Here is an 18471-nt window from a genome sequence, read left to right on the forward strand (position 1 = left end):
TGAGGAAGATGACCTTTGAATAGAATGTACTCATGCACAATGTTTCAAGTGACAAGTCTAGCGTAGTTTAAATGTGTATGCTATGTACTTATTTTTTGTCTATGAACTTGTGAACTTACAATTTCTGTAAGACTTTTTGGTGGTCATTTGAGTAACTTAATTTGAATAGCTAATTATTTAAAACTTTTGAATAGTGACTCTTGAATATATGTTAGTCTATTTAGTTCTAAGTTCTAACTTCCAAAGGTATGTTTCATTTCTTTTGTATCTCTAAATCTCTTTATAACTTTTATTTGTTATATTTCAACAAGTTTATAATAACTTATTTTAATACTTTGTTGTGCGAGTTGTAGGAAAATTAATGAATCATGCCATTTTGGAGAGTGTCTACGTGCCTGCCTACAACTTGAAAACTAAATGACTCAGTTACTACACTCTACAAGGCACAAGTTACACGTAAGTTTTTCATATAATCTCTCATAATTATGCATATCTCTATAACTATATTTCTAGATTTTTAATTTATTTTTGCCGAATCTCCGCACCCGTACCCGTACCTAGATCCGTATCCTCGAATCCTAAAATTTAGACCATGAAGGATCTGACCTTTGGATCCGCACCCGTGTCGGACACCTGCACCCGAGTCCGAGTAACTTAGTAAATAACTACTTATCAGAATTATTAATTTGAAAGAAAAGATTATCTCTCAGCACAAGGGTATAAAATCTACAGCCGAATTTACAAGTGGTATGAAGTTTAGAAAGATCCACTGCCCTGTTCTTCATCTTTTTTTTTTTTCTTTTTTACGTAGAATCTGAAAAAATGACAGTCCACCTGCAGACCTGCTGGATGTTCTTGGATGATGTCTGCTCTGATCATAGATTTGAATTGTCAGCAAAAAGATGAGAGAGTCTTGTACAGTTATGCATCTGCTTAAGAGAACACCAGTATTAGGTCGCAGTTTGCTCGTCACATGCCTCAACGAGCAATAAAGGAAATGAACAGATCTGAATTAGTCAATTTATGAACCTGGTAAGTCAGAATTTATTTAAAGGCAGCATTGCTATAGCTTAAAATGGAAAAGAAACTCTCTTTCATTAAGCCAAGTATTTTATCTTGCAACAACCTTTATATTAAGACGTACAAGCCATTAGAAACTTTTGATTAGTCTGCAAAATGTTCAAAGTTCAGTACTATTCAATCAGCCATCCAAGAGAGTTAGAGAAACTGACTAGATTTTATAATTATTGAATGAAACCCGAAATACAATTGCATTACTGCGATACAGACAAACTTCATTTTAAGGTGGAAAGTGGAAGTGATAGCAACACATTTAAAGAGGTAAAGTCTAAAAAGCGGAGCTTCTTTCTCATTAAACGTGTTGTCGAATCTTAAACTAAACTTTTAAGAGGCGGATTTTCTGGAGTTGCATGTATACTAAAAATAGATTTTTATTTTTACTTGTGACTTTACGCATATCAAGAGAAGACAAAAAAAAATTTCTGTTATACCCACGGTATTTATTACTCATTTCAAATCCTTTTCTCCAATCCAATAAAATATGCATCAATTAATATGGGCATCATAGTAAATTATACACTTCATTTATTATTTCTTAAGGGTCGTGAAAAGTCAAAACGTATCAAGTAAAAGTGAACGGATGAAGTATATAAAAAGAGTTAAAAAAAAGGAGCAATAACACCCTTTTGACGGAACAAGAAAATGATTATTGCTCGTTTCTTTTCATAACCTCCTATATACTGGGATCTTTTCCATGTAATGGAGCTTCGACAGCAGCTAGGTCTAGAGAGAAGTGAGCATTACGTTCGTGCATAACTTCTATACCAAGGTTAACACGGTTAATGATATAGCTCAAGTATCCTTATAATTTCCTCTATATTGACATAATCAATACTATGTCGGAGTGAAACAAGAGATCTAAAGAAGAAGAGACGCTAGACTATATTAGTGACAAGCAAACCTCACCTGATAAGAATAGCAAGATAAAATATTTTCCTCCTCAACTTTCTACACAAGATTCGCATTTGGAACATAACCTTCTCTTGCCATCTCCTCAAACAAGTAGTCAAGTGCCTGGTGAATCTCATCTGCAATTGGATGGGATGAATTGCCAGCACTAAATTCAACAAGCTGAGAATCCATCTTAATCCAGCTACAGCCTGGAATTTTAGTCACACCTTTCTGTCGCATTAATTGTCTCATCCTTGCTGAATTATCCCATCTTCTGAGATTTGCATATATCTTCGATGATATTATATAATTACCCGAATTTGTTGGTTCCATCTCTAGAAGTAGCTGCATTACTCGTTTCACCAACATCAATATTTTTGAGCTTTTGACAGGCACCAAGCAATGCTCCAAATAAAATCTCATCTGGTTTTTGAGGCATCTTCTCAATAAACTCCCATGCTTCATATACGCGACCAGCACGAGACAAAAGGTCAAACATGCAAGAGAAATGCTAAACTTTTGGAACCAATCCAAATGATGAACTCATTATATCAAACAAGTGCCTGCCTTCATCAACCAATCCTGCATGTACACATGCGGAGAGTACTCCAACAAACGTGACATCATCAGGACGGGAATCACTACTCTTGAGTGACATGCGCTTAAACAGGGATAACGCCTCTTGTGCTTTTCAGTGAAAGGCAAGAGCAACGATCATTTCCTTCCAAAAGACTTCATTTTTTCTAGGCATGCTTTCAAAAATTTGATATGCATCATCCAGATTGCCGCATTTTGCATAGATATGAATTAAAGGCAGTAGCTACATATATGTGATGCTTATACCCCTGCTTGATGCATAGTCATCGATGCCTTTTCCAAAATCCAGAGCTCCAATTGCAGCCATCACACGCACACCATTTTCTCTTAACAAGTATGACCAACTTTCTTGAACTTAAACATCAATACCTACAACGTGAAGAAACTCATAAGACAATATAATATATTAAGTGTGTTGTAGACTTCCTTGACTTGTCCTTTAAAATTTTAAACTATCATCGCGGCTTACACTGTAATCATATAACATGAGGTAAGAAATGGAGCACGTGAAATAAAGACAATAAAAAATTTAAGCTGATTAGCGAGCAATAATTTGAGACAGTTTAAATCTTACACACAATTATTGATGACGGCACTAAGGCAATCATTCCCCATGCTCGCTTGCTCTTCTTGAAGTTCTTCCACTGATTTTGCAGCGGACATACTGCAGTCATACAATTCTATCGATTCCAAGCTATAAATTTCTCCAAAGTCTTTAGGGATTTCTTCCAGGCCTATGCAGCTTCTCAGAACTAGGCGTTGTAGTTTTGGGAAGTTAACACTCCCAGCTTCCCAGTGCCTCAGAAACGTCACACTGATTAGGAGGAACTTAAGTTGACTGAAAATCTCTTCATCATTTAATCTCCACTCATCATTATCAAATACATCTTTTATTTTAAGCACTTCGAGGTTTGGCAACATTACAATATTTGTCATGTCTTCCAGTGGAAAAAGAGTATTTGTTAAAGTCAACCTCTTAAGAGATGTAGGTAAAGAAAACTTCCTTGGTAGCTGGGGACGGTAGCGTCCTTGGTACTTGAACTTCAATATTTCAAGTTCTTTTAAACAGGAAAGACTATCTAGGTGCTGGTAAATCTTATCTCTCTTGCATTCGCTCCAATTTCCATGAATCTTGAGCCTCTTAAGATTTGGAATAGCAGAAAACATTTCATAAGTACAGCTGGACAAATTTAGACAGGAAAGTCCCTCCAAATTTTCTAGCTTGAAACCAGACTTAGGGATTGCAAGAGAAAAGACTCTCTTGACGACTTGAAGATGCCTTAAATGTTTCATTTCCCAAATTGTCTCAGGTATAGTTGGAGGTTTAAGAGCTTCGTGACGAAAAATGAAGGTCTGCAGATTGTATAGCTTTGACACTAACAGGTGAATATCATCACTACACCAGAACTGAAGGTATCTGAGATGTACTAATTTTGTTATCTCAAGAGGGAAATCTCTAAACTCAAAATAAGGGATTACCAACACTCTTAGCAGTTTGAAGTGCTCAAAATGAAAAAATCGACCAAATCCACGTAAGTGCACTGTTCGGATGAGACTGGACTCCTCCCAGCAATCAGCCTCATAAATGTACGGATGGAAGCTGTAGCGACGAACATGAAGCTTCTTTGCCGAAGGATTCATGGCTTCGTGAGTTCTAGTAACCTGCAAGAATTTCTCTTTCTCAGCTTCTCTTAAAATCAAGTCGCGAACCAGATCATGGACACCACATGTTCTCGCCTCACCATTAAATCTCCTCTTTCTAACCATTATCAGATGCCTACTAACAAGATCCTCCCAACAATCTCTTCCCACTTGTTCCATGCTTTTGAGCTTTTCTTTCCCTAGAAAACCCTCAGAAACCCATAATTTGATCAACGTCACAATGTTAACCTCGCTATCTTCTGGAAAGACTCCCATGTAAAGGAAACATGGTTTAAGGTGATTAGGTAAGTAATTGTAACTCATAGCAAGCACTCCTAGACATTTATCTGATTCATTAGCAGCAACTATACTTACACTTTTGGCAACATCTCTCCAACTTTCTGGTGTTCTAGCAATTTTAGAGAGATGTCCTGCAAAAACTAGAAGAGCTAAAGGTAGTCCTTGGCATTTTTGTGCTACTTGCTTCCCGATATCCTTTAGTTCAGGAGGACAAATCTCATGTTTTACCCCAAACACCTTGTCATGAAGTAACTTCCAACTTTCATCTGAACTCAAGAGTCTCATCTCATGAGGGGGGCTGTCAGGGTCAGCATGCATAGCCACATCTTTGAGCCTACTAGTCAAAATAATTCGACTACCATTGTTGTCGTCTGGAAAAGTTCTTGTCATAAGATCCCAGACATCATTACTCCAAATATCATCCATGACAACTAGATACCTCTTACGCTTTAAGTTTTTGTATATCATATCCATCAGTTGATCATCAGTCTCTTTGATCTCATTTGAAGTACAAGAAAGAACACCTAACAACAAATCTCTAATTCGGTATTCTTGAGAGACTGTCACCCAAACATGGAAATCAAACCGATGCCTGATTTCAGAATCATCATATGCCTTTTTAGCAAGTGTCGTTTTGCTTATCCCCCCATTCCCAGAATTGGGACAACTTCTCGCATAGACGGGGGCCCTGTTAATCTTCTCTTGATTTTCATCAAGTCGTCCTCAAGACCTACAACAATAGTTTCTAGATTCAGATTTGCAACTTGTCTAGATGAATGACCCAGCTGCAGATTCTCATCCATTGGATCGCCATAGCCATGGATTTTATCTGTACTGAAACTACTTCCCATCACCTCCCTTTTCACAAGGTCAATCTTTTCTACAAGTGGAGGCAAGATTTCGCATAATGCCTTGCTTGCTATCGTTCGATCCAGTTGATTAATTTCATATATCTTTAGTTCAATCACATCCTCGGCTTCATTTACTACAGTTCTAATATCTCTCTCCAGCTCTTTAATATGTCCATGATCTTGACTTCTCTTGCTCATGTTCTCGAGAAAGTTTTGGAAATATTCAAGACTAACAAGGAGAGAGTCCACCATTATTCTTATTTCAGCACTTATCCAATGAGGCTGCAGCTGTACAAATTGCTCCAGAGTTCGTAAGAGAGAAATCACAGCAACATAAGCCATCTCTCTCACCAACTGTAGGACGAAAACCTACTTCGAAAATTTTTTGCTCCTCTCCTTATTAGTTTCCTAGATTAAACAAAACATCAATTTTGATAACAGGAAAACAAGAAAGAGTTCTAAGCCTCATCAAATGTTACCTATATTTAGCAGCTGGAAAGAAGCTGCTGAATGTTTCTGCAGATTGATTCAAACAAAACCTGCAAAAAGTCAAAATCAACGCTGCAGTTTGTTGTTAAAAAGAGAATTTGAGAAATTATAAGACCAAAATTTACAAATAGCAAAGAAAAGAAACTGAAAGGCAAACTATGATTAAAAAAGCCACACTGTTTCTAGAAACCTGAAAAAGAATCTACATGACCCTTGGAATGTGACTTGATGAAACTCACGGACCACAATATCATTTCTTTCATGTCTGGAAGAATGAATTTAGTGGTGTTTGGGTCCTACATTCCACATATGGGTATAGGTCAATTATTGCACCCATACTTATACACTCTTGGACCTGTTCATCTTTTTTTGACTAGTTGTGATACTCCAAGATTTTTATCACCTTTTCTTCCACTGCATAAATATACAAATGATTTTTACATCGTATTTTTTGGGGGAAATTGCACTTTACACCTCCAAACTGCTGATTAAAAGATAATAGATTCACTTCTATTTTGCATTGGCATATACAAGAAAATTCTTAACTGCTCACAATTTGTTACATAAGAGAAAAATTCCCTTAGACAATAGAAATCAAAGAACTAAAAGGTCTTTCACAGTATGAGATACAGCTTTTAGCGCAAAAAGAAAGGAGAGGAAGAGCGACAGCCAGTAGAGATGGCAACGGGCAAGGCAGGGGAGGGGGGTGAAGCCTTAACCCGCAAACATTCAATTTCTCTAGTCTGTTTGCTGAACTTTTCACTCTTTAACTAAAACCAAAAATATCAGCAAAATCAGCCGGTCAAGGAGCAGCAAAATTGACAATCCACCCGCTGGATGTTCTTGGATGATGTCCACTATGGTTGTTGGATTAGAGAGAAGAATCTTGATATGCACTTAGCATGGCTGAGATTGCAGTAGCTTTTAATGGCCAGCAAGAAGATGAGAAAGTCTTGTACATTTATGCATGAGCCTAAGAGAACGAGTATTAGGTCGCAGTTTGCTAGTGACATGCGACGAGCAAGAAAGGAAAGTTTCTTGCACAAAAGCAGATTGTAGCTGATGTAAGGTTACACTGAAGCATACACAGTATAATTTGGGAAATCTTGGTTAAGTGTTTTACTTCTTGCTTGATCTCGGTGAAATCAAGCTATGTAAAGTTACTATGTCTGGTTCTGAAGCAGGCACAAAAAGTCCTACATCCACAGGTCAATGAGAAATACAGAGATTAAGAGTCATGAGAACTAGGTAACATGTAACGGACATATACTTGAGGTAATGAGCAGATATAAATAAGACCATATATGAACCTGGCAAGTCAGGATTCACATGGAATTGTGCCGAATACTAAAATCCAACAAACTGACAATGCATGCATTCAGCTCAAGCCCACACGAACATAAAGGTACCGAGTGCCCTATCCAACAATTTGAGCAGCAAGTTACATACTGTAGGCAAATTGTAAAATATCATAAATTAGTTGAATTTCGAGTATCAAGTAATTCTACAATACTAGAAGAAGATATATGCTCTTTCACCATCTCAAGAGATATAAAACAAGTGACCCAAGCTTGAAATAGAACCTGGGCAGCATTGCTACAGCTTAAATAGAAAAGAAACTCTCTTTCATCAAGCCAGTTAATCTCTTGCAACAACCTTCATATTAAGACGCACAAGCCATTACAAATTTTCAATAATTTCTCATAAATTAGAGATTTTCAGCTATAGTTTGAAAAATATTCAAAGTTCATCACTATTCAAGCAGCTATCCGAGAAAGTAGAGAAAATGACTAGCTTTTATGATTACTGAATGAAATCCAACTAACATTGCATTATAACGCGATACCGGGTGGTGGATTTGTGTCTTAGGTCACAGGTTCAAGCCCCCACACCATGCAAAGCAAAGCCTGGTATTTAAGTGGAGAAGGGTAGAGGGGCGGCCCATTATCCACCGAGTTTCAAAGGCTGCGGTTGGTCCAAAAGATCGGCCCCAGACGGATTTCTCGGTCATCAAAAAAAAAAATAACGCGATACAGACCGACTTCATTTTCATGTGAAAAGTTGCAGTCAGAGCAACGTATTAAAGAGGTATAGCTTTTTATCTTGAACCATGTTGTCAAAATCTTAAAGTGAACTTTTAAGACCCAGATTTTCCTTAGTTCAATGCCTACCTTTTCTCTTTTCTTTTCTCGTATTTTTCTCTCTTTATAAATATGTTGAGGTTCCACCTGATAAGCATAACAAGAATTAAAATATCTTCATCCTCACCTTTCTATACAAGATTCACATTTGGAACATAACCTTCTATAGCCATCTCCTCATACAACAAGTCAAGTGCCTGGTGAATCTCATCTGCAATTGGATGGGATGAACTGCCAGCACGAAATTCAACGAGTTGAGAATCCATCTCAATCCAGCTACAACCTGGAATTTTAGTAACACCTTTTTGTCTCATTAATTGTCTCATCCTTGCTGAATCATCCCACCTTCTGAGATTTGCATATATCTTTGATGATATTATATAATTACCCGAATTCGATGGTTCCATCTCCAGAAGTAGCTGCATCACTCGTTCCCCAACATCAATATTTTTCAGCTTTTGACATGCACCAAGCAATGCCCCAAGTAAAATCTCATCTGGCTTTTGAGGCATCTTCTCGATAAACTCCCATGCCTCATATACACGACCAGCACGAGACAAAAGGTCAACCATGCAAGAGTAATGCTCAACTTTTGGAACCAATCCAAACGACGAACTCATTAGATCAAACAAGCACCTGCCTTCATCAACCAATCCTGCATGTACACATGCGGAGAGTACTCCAACAAATGTGACATCATCAGGGCGGGAATCACTACTCTCGAGTGACATTCGCTCAAACAGGGATAACGCCTCTTGTGCTCTTCCGTGAAAGGCAAGAGCAGAGATCATTGCATTCCAAGAGACCTCATTTTTTCTAGGCATGCTTTCAAAAATTTGATATGCATCATCCAGATTGCCGCATTTTGCATACATATCAATTAAGGCTGTAGCTACATATATGTCATGCTTTATACCTCTTCTTGACGCATAGTCATCAATGCATTTTCCAACATCCAAGGCTCCAATTGAAGCACATGCAGAAAGAACACTTACCAGTGTGATATTATTTAGGTTAACTCCTGTCTCCTTCATGGCATTGAACAAAGAGATTGTTTCATCGGACAACCCATTTTGTGCATACCTATAATATATATTATTAATTAGATCCATGGAAGAGTAGTAACAAAGGAGAATAATAAAATAATTGTACTAGTAAAACAGAAAATCAAAAAACTCAACAAGATAAGACAGAAATCAGAGCAGGCTTCATATTTTATATGCTGGAAAACAAAGTTACCCCTTTGGTTGTCTAAATGCACATCCATTTGCAAAAACTAAAATGACCAACTAATAGAATTGGTATCCACGAGAAACTAGCATGGATTTTCACATCGATTTTGTTGAAAGAAATACTGCAAGCCAGATTCAGATTTGGTGTACTCGTTGTCCAAATAGTAAAATGATACAAACAACAACGACAATTGTGCCTCGGCCTCAAGCAAGTTGAGATTTGATATATTAATCCTCATGTTTCTCCATTTAAATTCATCTCAGGCCAACATTAGACAAAATAAAATTTAAAATAAGTACTAGAAGGCACCAAGTGTAGCGGCTGCGGGTTTCCCTCTTAACAAAAAAAAAAAAAAAAAAAGTACTAGAAGTTCTCTATATTTTCTACTGGCATAAAAATTTCCGATAGAGCTAAAAACTCCCTGGAATAAGACCTCAAGTAAATGTACTAACATGACTAAAATCTATTCCGAACTAACTGGTATCACCTATTTAAATTTTTTTCCCACTGGGAACCAATTAGTAAACTGATGATCTCAAAAAAACAACACCTGACCTTGCAATGCAAATACTCAAGGACTTAACCGCCAAATTAAAAAAAGAAAAAGAATGCAAATAGCCAAGGATATAAAAGGGTAAAATAAGTGTTTACCCTGAAATCATCGCATTCCAAGTAATCACATCTTTCTTCTTCATGCCATCAAAGATCCTTCTAGCAGAAACCAAATCTCCACACTTCCCATACATGTTAATCAAAGCAGAACCCATAAAAGAATTCAGCTCCATTCTCTTCTCCACAACATACTCCTCTACCCGCTTTCCCAAACTCACATCCCCCAAGTCACCACATGCCCCAAGAACACTCACAAGTGTCCTCTCATCAGGTTCAAACCCCTCATTCCTCATCTCAATAAACAATCCCACTGCCTCTCTCGAGCAACCCGTTTGAGCATACCCTGAAATCATTGAATTCCACGAAACCAAATCTCTTTGCGACATTTCATCAAACATTTTCCTTGCAAAACCCATCTTCCCAATTCTTGAATACATAGTAATCAAGGAGTGACCAACGTGAAAATCCACAAACAACCCATTTTTCACCACCTCACAATGAGCTAATTTACCAAGTTCCACTGCTAAAAGATTCCCACAACACATAAACACAAAAGGATAAGTGAAATTATCAGTTTTCAAGCCTAAAGACTTCATTTTGTAGTAAAGTTCCAAAGAAAGATCAAATTTTTGCCATGTTGTAGTTAGTCCTCTTATCAATATATTAAATGCATACTCATTGGGGCTATGAATATGTGAAAATAGAAGAGTGGCATAGTTGAAATGTTTTAGGTCTATAATTTTTGAGAGCAAATAGTTGGCTTTGTCTATAGAGTAAATTAACATTTGGGTATGAATTTGTTGGACTTGTTTGATTGTTATGCATTTATTTAAGAGGCGTAAGAGTTGTTGAGTAATGGGAGAATATCCTTGTTGATTATTGAAAGCCTGTTTTGTTGCTTCAATTGAGAAAAAGCGGGAGATTTTACATGGTTGGAGTTCAGCTCTAAGAAACATTGTTTGTTGAGGGGGACTCTGTGAGAAGCAGATCAAAAGATTTACATTAATTTGGATCCATATTTGGGCTTTCGAATTTACTGTCGCAATTGGGTTACTTTGCTGAGATTTGGCGAACGGCGCATTTTCATATAGGTTCATATATACACACTTTTGGGACCATTATTGAAATTATACTTGCATTGTACAAAAATTTAGATAGTATTTTCGCTTCAATCTATTCCATGCAACTTCAAAAATTAAATCTAAAGTTATTATGTCTTTCAAATACAACTTTAGAAATTCAAATCTGAGTTGTTCAATCTCTTCAATACAATTTTAGAAATCAAATTTGAAATTCTTCCATCTCTTTAATTAAATTTCAGAAATTCAAATATTAAGCATTTCAATCTATTGAATACAACTTAAGATTTCGAATCTTAAATTTAGAAATATAAATTTGTCCTTTGAATCTCAATAATCTAATACACGATTCAATGTCCAAATCTACTCCAAATGAGCTCAAATTTGAAACATAACTTTCAAATATCGTAAAGAACAAATTTCAATCATCAAATTGTCAAAACAACAATAAATTTAACAAACTTATTTTACAACCAAGAAGAAGAAGAAGAAGAAGAAATTATAAGCACAAAGAAGAAGAAAATAGCAGTAAAGAAGAAGAGAAAATTGTATTATCCGAAATTATCCAAAGTAGGTATCATTTAAAAAAAATTTAAAAAATAGGTACAAATTCAATGGGTGGCGCATGACTGTGCGCCACATAAAAATTTTAAGATTTCAAGACGCCATTTAAGTCATAGTTGAAGTTCCTAAGAATCTGTTTGGTCATAGATTTTGCTAAAATAAATTTGGGTTTTATTTGGAAAACACATGTTTGTCCATAGATTTTGCCTACATTTTGGCAAAATCCCAAAGCCCAAGCTGGTTTTGGGCCAAAATATCACTATTGCATTTTTAAAAAATTGCCTTAAACTTTTGTATTTTATAAAAGAGCCCACCATTTATTATTTTATAATAATGTTGTTTCGTCTTCTCGGTCACCTAATAGTGTATCATGTAGTTCATTATAAAAATAATAATTTTGTATCAAATTTATTTATGTTCAGGATTATGGTTTGCGATAATATAATGAATGTTATTGATAATGGTACCGTTGGGTATTTGTGATAGTTTTTAGAACTTGTGGTTATAAATTATGTTTCATATTTTTTTCAAAATAAATTTGGGAAATATGTTTTGAAAACTGATGTCCAAACACATTTTAATCTTCAAACCAAACTTCACCCAAATCAAATTTTTCAGAACAAATTTGAGAATTTATGACCAAACGCTAGCTAAATTTTGCAAGTTTAGTCTCTTCAAATGAACTTCTGACGAGCAAGTCTGAAGTTCAGACACGCATATGAAATTTGGCTTGTTATAGCTTAGCTTTAGACAATTTGGAAGTCGTCAAACCCCAAATATTTTTGAAGTTCAGGCATATATGACTTAACTTCAAGAATTTGTACATAGAGTTCTAACATCTTATGTTTCTCAAATATTCTTCTTTCTTTAGTACAAAATATTAAAAAAACATTGATAATATGTCAAATTGAGAGTAGTTTATATAAGTTTTTAATGACAAGGGTGGGTTGCTCTAGTGGTAAGCATCCTCCACTTCAAATCAAGAGGTTGTGAGTTCGAGTCACCCCAAGAGCAAGGTGGGGAGTTCTTGGAGGGAGGGAGCCGATGGTCTATCGGAAATAGCCTCTCTACCTCAGGATATGGGTAAGGTTTGCGTACACACTACCCTCTCCAGATGAAAGAAAACAAGAAGGAATTGTGGAAAATTTTCTCTACTCTGTATTGATAATGTAAATCCCTATATATACAGATTTATCCTACCGTAAATAACAAATAAAAAATATTCCTATACACTTGTACTACTCCTATTTGTCTACTATGTAACAGAAAAATCACAAATTATTCTTTCCCATGTGCTCATGTGAGCAGCACGTGAGATTTGCTTCTTGAATCATCCTTATGTACAGGTGTTTAAAATATTGATCAGATGGTTGAGAATAAAGGATCATGACCATCCATGATTCTTTCACGTGTAGGGCTGAGCTACAATTGATAAAACACTTAGGCAACATAACATAGAGAAGTCCAAAACTCTAAGAGGTCGTTTGGTAGAGTGTGTAAGAGAAAATAATGCATGCATTAGCTCTGTGTATTAGTAATACCTTGTTTGGTATACTTTTTTAACCTATGTATAACCAATACAAGCATTAGTTATATATCTTATTTGGTATTATCCTATGTATAGCTAATGCATAGAAAACCATGGCATTAGCAATACAAAGGCTATTAATGCATGCATTAATATAGTTAAAGATAAAATTATCCTTAAAGTCCCTTAAAGTTAAAGAATATGGAGGGCATTTCTGTAAACAATTAATTTTCTTAAAAATTATGCAATACATTTTAATTTTTAATACACCACACCAAATAATGCATAAGAAATAATCTTTATATAATTAATGCTTACATTACTAACCCCTGCATTACTAACTCATGTATTACTAATACACCTTATTTAGCATTATTCTTATACGCCCTACCAAACGACCCCTAAGTGTGTGTCTGAAATGTTTCTTCTTCTTCCTTCCCTTTTCTGTGTGAAGTTCTGTGTGAAAATGGTTGTGAAGTAGATGGCTTCTCTTCATCATCCCCCCTCAAGCTGGAGGGTAGAGACAAAACCCCCAGCTTGCTCATGATGTTGGTGTGAGAAACCCCAGATAATGGTTTGGTAAAGAGATATGCGATTTGGGATTTCGAAGGAACGAATGAAAGAGATATCAAACCAGTAAGAAATTATTTTCTAACAAAATGACAATCCAACTCTACATGTTTAGTCCGTTCGTGGAAAATGGGATTGCGGGCGATATGAATCGCCGCCTGACTGTTAGAGTGTAAAGGAACCGGCAAAGTTGGAGGAGCCGATAAATCAGCAAGAAGTCGAACAAGCCAAGTGATTTCAACAGTCACCCGTCTCATGGATCGATACTCAAATTCAGTGGATGACAAAGAGATGGAGATCTGCTTCTTCGGTTTCCATAAAATGGGGGCACCTCCAAGAGTAATAAAAAAACCACTGACGGAGCGACGAGAATCTTTACAAGCAGTCCAGTCAGCGTCGCAAAAAGCAACGAGATCAAAAGAGGGAGCAGAAGAGAGAAGGATACCTTGGCCTGGGTCTGATTTAAGATATCAGAGTGCCCTAAGACCAGCAGAAAAATGTGAAAGAGATGGCCTTTGCATAAAATGACTGAGGCAAAGAACAGCAAAACAAAATATCTGGCCGAGTATTGGTGAGATAGTTAAGTTTACCCACCAATCGTCGATTAAGAGTGGGATCCTCCATGGGTAGTTCTAATTCAGTGTGCAATTTGGAGTATGGATCAAGAGGAGATGAGACAGTAGGCCCTTTGCAATCAAACTCAACCAGTAGTTCCAAGGTAAATTTTCTTTGACTGACTATGTACCCTTATTGTTCTCTGAGTATTTTCATCCCCAAGAAATAGTGAATATGTCCCAAGTTCTTGACTTTGAATTCAGAATCCAAAAATTGAGTAATATGTTGTATCTCTGTGGCATCATTTCCTGTGATAAGAATATCTTCAACATATACCGCTATGATGAATATTCGCTTGTTTGTGTGTTTGTAGAATAGGGAATAGTCATTCAAGGAACTAGAATAGCCTTTGTAGCTTAGAGTATCTACTAAATGAGCATACCATTGCTTTGAGGCTTGTTTAGTCCATAGAGTGATTTCTTTAATAAACACACCTAATTAGGATGAGAGGGAGTGAGACCAGCTGGAAATTTCATATACACCTCTTCCTATAGATCTCCATGCAGAAATGCATTGTTAACATCCAGTTGTGAGACCTCCCAACCTTTATTAACAACTACAGTCAATAAGCATCTGATGGTGGTCATCTTGACCAATGGACTGAAAGTCTCAGAATAATCAATGCCTTCCCTTTGTATATCCCCCCTGACAACCAGCCTGGCTTTCAACCTCTCAATTGACTCATCTAATTTGTGTTTGACCTTGTAAACCCATTACAAGGCAATGCCTTCTTTCCTAGGGGTAAAAAGACAACATCTCAGGTATGATTGAGTTGAAGAGCTTGAATTTCATCTTCCATAGCTTTTCTCCATCCAAGAACTTGGAAATCTTGAGTATAACTGGTAGGCTAAAAAATTGTGGAGATAGATTTGAAAATAGCTTGATTGTTGAGAGAAATAGCTCCAAAAAAAAAACACATTAGGATGAGAGACATGATGAAAACATGATGAGGTAAGATCAGAGAAAACAATGTTATTGCAGACATAGTCATTAAGATAGGTAGGTTTGTGGGAAATCCTCTCAGATTTTCTTAGAGGAGGTGGTGGTATTGAGATTGTAGGCTAGTAACAGATAGAGGAGTTCCAGGATTATTGAGAGAAATAGGGGTGCTATACTTAGAAGTATTTAGATGTAGAGGGTCAGGAGAGTGTGACTGATGATAAGTGGTTGAGTTGGTAGATAGGAAATCCTGAGAAGTGATTGAGGTTAGAGGAGCAGAAACAAATGGAAAAATTGCTTCATGGAATTTAACATCTCTTGAGATAAATACCTTCTTAAAATGTAACTCTAGCAATTTGTATCCTTTCTGATGCTATGCATATCCCAGAAAAATACAAGCTTGTGCCCTGGGATCAAATTTGCTTCTGTGTTGTGATAAAGTAGAGGCATAGCATAAGCATCTAAATTACTTGAGTTGTTCATACTGTGGACACCTTTTAAACAAAATCTCATAAAGTGTTTTTCCTTTTAGAACTCTAGAAGGAAACTTATTGATTAGATATGTAGCAGTCAAAACACACTCTCCCCAATATTGAACAGGAACTTATGACTGAAAATACAATCCTCTTGCCACTTCCAAAAGGTGCCTATGTTTTCTTTCAACTACCCCATTATGCCGGGGAATTGCTACACATGAAGTCTCATGTAAGATGCCTTGAGACTGAAAGAAATCAGACTGAAAAGATCCCTTCTCCAGTTCCATTGCATTATCAGATCTGATTCTTTTAACTTTCTTTGTAAATTGCCTCTGCACCATAACTAAGAAAGATTGTAAGACATTGAAAGCATTGCTTTTGGAACTTTAAAGAAAAGTCCAAATTCCCCTACTAAAATCATCAACCACAGTTAAAAAATATTTATATCCATTGTAAGTGGCATTTTTGAATGGTCCCCATACATCAATATGAATAAGATAAAAAATTCCATGAGTTCTGATTTGACTCAAAGGAAAAGGTAATCTAGTTTGTCTAGCTTTTGGACAAATATCACACACACAATTGAAATTGGAAGGAAAATGAATGAACTGAAGATTTTTCATTACTGAGAATGGTAGATGCCCCAATCTAACATGCCATTAGAGTACATTAGAATCCTCTGTATTGGAATTATAAACAGAACAAGAAACTTCACTAGTAACTAGAATGGAATCACTTCCTTATGAAATTAAAAATACATTGGTATTTAAACTAGAACCAAAATCTATCTTAGGTGCTAGCCTCCAGCAGGTACAATCCTCTTCTTAATTCACCAAAAACTTGTCCCCTCCTCATTTAAGGGACATGCATGATGCATCCACTAGAAGTTAGATTGAGTGAGCAATGAAACTGGACACACAACTTATGGATTGATAGTAAATTATATTTGAAAGAAGGAACATAAAGAACCCTTTCAAGAATCATATCAGACTGAATAGGAACACTACCTATATGTGTGACATATAATTGAAATGAGTTAGGTAGGCTAATATGTACAGGAACAGGAAGTGGATCTAAAGTTAAGAAATAATTTGAATCAAAACACATGTGTTCAGAAGCCTCTGAATCAATGATCCGGGTTTTTGTCTTAAAAGCTGCCAAACAAGTTCCAGTGTATTTAAGTATAGTACCAGCTACTGCATTTGCATTGATTGCAGTTCCTGGTGTTGATATAGTTCCAAATTGTGCCTGCTTGATTAGGTTCATCAGCTCATACACCTATTTCTTACTGAAAAACTGAGTTTGAGGTGTTGCATCATTGCTCTGAGTGCTCCCATTGTCATTGTTTTGTCCCTCAATTATAGCATTAGCCTTGACTTGTGTTGATCTGGTGAATTGGAAATCATATGGAAACCCATTTATCCTGTAACAGTCTGCCCTGACATGCCTAGTTTTCATGCAATATGTACAGCTCATATTAGGATTAAATTTTGCTTTTCTTCCCTTAGGTTTCTGTTGTGTATTATTAACCTTTTGTGAGTTAGTCCATGAATTTTGTTGTGACTGATTGTTGTTTCTCTGTGGAGCCCTACCTTAAACTTCTACCACAAATGAGGAAGCATCAGCATTGAACTGTGATCTTGCATGTATCTCCCTTTGATTTTCATCTTGAAAAAGGAGAGAATAAACAAAATCTATTCCAGGCAATGGATTCATCATAAGGATGTTTCCTCTTGCCTGGGAATAGACATCATTTAGTCCCATTAGAAACTGAATGATCCTTTGGTCTTCTAAGAACTTTGTGACTTTCCTTTTTCCATCACAAATACAGTCACAAGAGTAGACCAGATGAGAGTTGAGAGAATCAAGTTCATCCCATAATTTTTTAAGTGTGGTAAAATATCCAGCAATAGTGTTGTTACCTTGAACTAACATTGATATTTCCTTTTGTAGTTGGTACAACTTGGCTCCATTAGTTTGTCCAAATCTGTGTTCAAGGCTATTCCACAAAACTTTTGTAGATTTTGAATAGACGACACTGTCACCTATCTCATTGGATAAAGAATTCAGAAGCCAAGAAGTCACCATGAAGTTGCATCTGCTCCATTGAGGGTGATCTTGTGCATCTGGTTTTGGCTCCTCGCATACCCCATTTATGAAGCCTATCTTGTTTTTGGCTGAAAGTACTATGAGAATTGATCTCCTCCATCCTGCAAAGCCTCTACCATCAAAAGGTGTGGTAACAAGACTGAAACCAGGAGCATCAAACGAGTGAAGGAAATAAGGATGATTCACATCCTGTGAAATTGTTTGACTGGTTGATCCAGAGGCAATGGGAGTAGAGAGAGTTGGAAGAACTTCTTCTTCTGCCATAGTTGAATACTATATTCTGAGAGAAAGGATCGAGCTACTGCTGCTCTGATACCATGAAAGAAAATAAGAAGGAATTGTGAAAAATTTTCTCTACCCTGTATTGATAATGTAAATCCCTATATATACAGATTTATCCTACTGTAAATAACAAATAAAAAATATTCCTATACACTTGTACTACTCCTATTTGTCTACTATGTAACAGAAAAATCACAAATTATTCTTTCCCATGTGCTCATGTGAGAAGCACGTGAGATTTGCTTCTTGAATTGTCCTTATATACAGGTGTTTAAAATATTGATCAGATGGTTGAGAATAAAGGATCATGACCATCCATGATTCTTCCACGTGTAGGGCTGAGCTACAATTGATAAAACACTTAGGCAACATAACATAGAGAAGTCCGAAACTCTAAGTGTGTGTCTGAAATGTTTCTTCTTCTTCCTTCGTTTTTCTGTGTGAAGTTCTGTGTGAAAATGGCTGTGAAGAAGA

The 18471-nt window shown here is 36.4% G+C and overlaps 3 protein-coding genes across 16 annotated transcripts; all 3 read right to left on the reverse strand.

Annotated features, from left to right (window-relative positions):
• Nucleotides 1–706: 706 nt before the first annotated feature.
• LOC107804099 (pentatricopeptide repeat-containing protein At2g34400-like) lies at nucleotides 707–10908 on the reverse strand. Of its 14 annotated transcripts, none has more exons than XM_075221543.1 (6): nucleotides 9875–10908; nucleotides 8118–9073; nucleotides 6040–7297; nucleotides 5840–5899; nucleotides 1987–2937; nucleotides 707–929 (listed from the first exon to the last, which is right to left on the reverse strand). In XM_075221543.1, exons 1-2 carry the CDS (start codon nucleotides 10789–10791, stop codon nucleotides 8122–8124), a joined length of 1869 nt encoding a protein of 622 aa, XP_075077644.1. In that variant the 5' UTR covers nucleotides 10792–10908; the 3' UTR covers nucleotides 707–929; nucleotides 1987–2937; nucleotides 5840–5899; nucleotides 6040–7297; nucleotides 8118–8121. The 14 variants fall into 14 exon arrangements, with proteins under 14 accessions (XP_075077644.1, XP_075077648.1, XP_075077645.1 ...); XM_075221547.1 differs by lacking the exon at nucleotides 707–929 and having other exon boundaries at nucleotides 1811–2937; nucleotides 6040–7045; nucleotides 7160–7266; XM_075221544.1 differs by lacking the exon at nucleotides 707–929 and having other exon boundaries at nucleotides 1811–2937; nucleotides 6040–7045; nucleotides 7160–7297.
• LOC142163827 (pentatricopeptide repeat-containing protein At2g34400-like) lies at nucleotides 2029–2875 on the reverse strand. Its single transcript, XM_075220971.1, has 4 exons — nucleotides 2815–2875; nucleotides 2564–2658; nucleotides 2286–2482; nucleotides 2029–2242 (listed from the first exon to the last, which is right to left on the reverse strand). Exons 1-4 carry the CDS (start codon nucleotides 2873–2875, stop codon nucleotides 2029–2031), a joined length of 567 nt encoding a protein of 188 aa, XP_075077072.1.
• Nucleotides 10909–17199: 6291 nt separating the features above from the next.
• On the reverse strand, nucleotides 17200–17979 carry LOC142163828 (uncharacterized). The gene has a single exon (XM_075220972.1). It carries the CDS (start codon nucleotides 17977–17979, stop codon nucleotides 17200–17202), a length of 780 nt encoding a protein of 259 aa, XP_075077073.1.
• Between the last annotated feature and the right edge of the window lie 492 nt (nucleotides 17980–18471).

Source organism: Nicotiana tabacum, chromosome 9 (genome assembly GCF_000715075.1).
Source record: "Nicotiana tabacum cultivar K326 chromosome 9, ASM71507v2, whole genome shotgun sequence".
NCBI lineage: Eukaryota > Viridiplantae > Streptophyta > Magnoliopsida > Solanales > Solanaceae > Nicotiana > Nicotiana tabacum.

Bases quoted from the DNA above. Each gene is read 5' to 3' on its own strand.
- LOC142163828 (XM_075220972.1), bottom strand. From the start codon at position 17,979: ATGGCAGAAGAAGAAGTTCTTCCAACTCTCTCTACTCCCATTGCCTCT.
- LOC142163827 (XM_075220971.1), bottom strand. From the start codon at position 2,875: ATGGCTGCAATTGGAGCTCTGGATTTTGGAAAAGGCATCGATGACTAT. The intron at 2,659-2,814 runs GTATAAGCATCA...TTCACTGAAAAG, and splicing joins TGACTATGCATCAAGCAGGG to CACAAGAGGCGTTATCCCTG. The intron at 2,483-2,563 runs GTACATGCAGGA...CCAAAAGTTTAG, and splicing joins TTGGAGTACTCTCCGCATGT to CATTTCTCTTGCATGTTTGA.
- LOC107804099 (XM_075221543.1), bottom strand. From the start codon at position 10,791: ATGTTTCTTAGAGCTGAACTCCAACCATGTAAAATCTCCCGCTTTTTC. The intron at 9,074-9,874 runs GTAAACACTTAT...TATATATTATAG, and splicing joins TGGAATGCGATGATTTCAGG to GTATGCACAAAATGGGTTGT.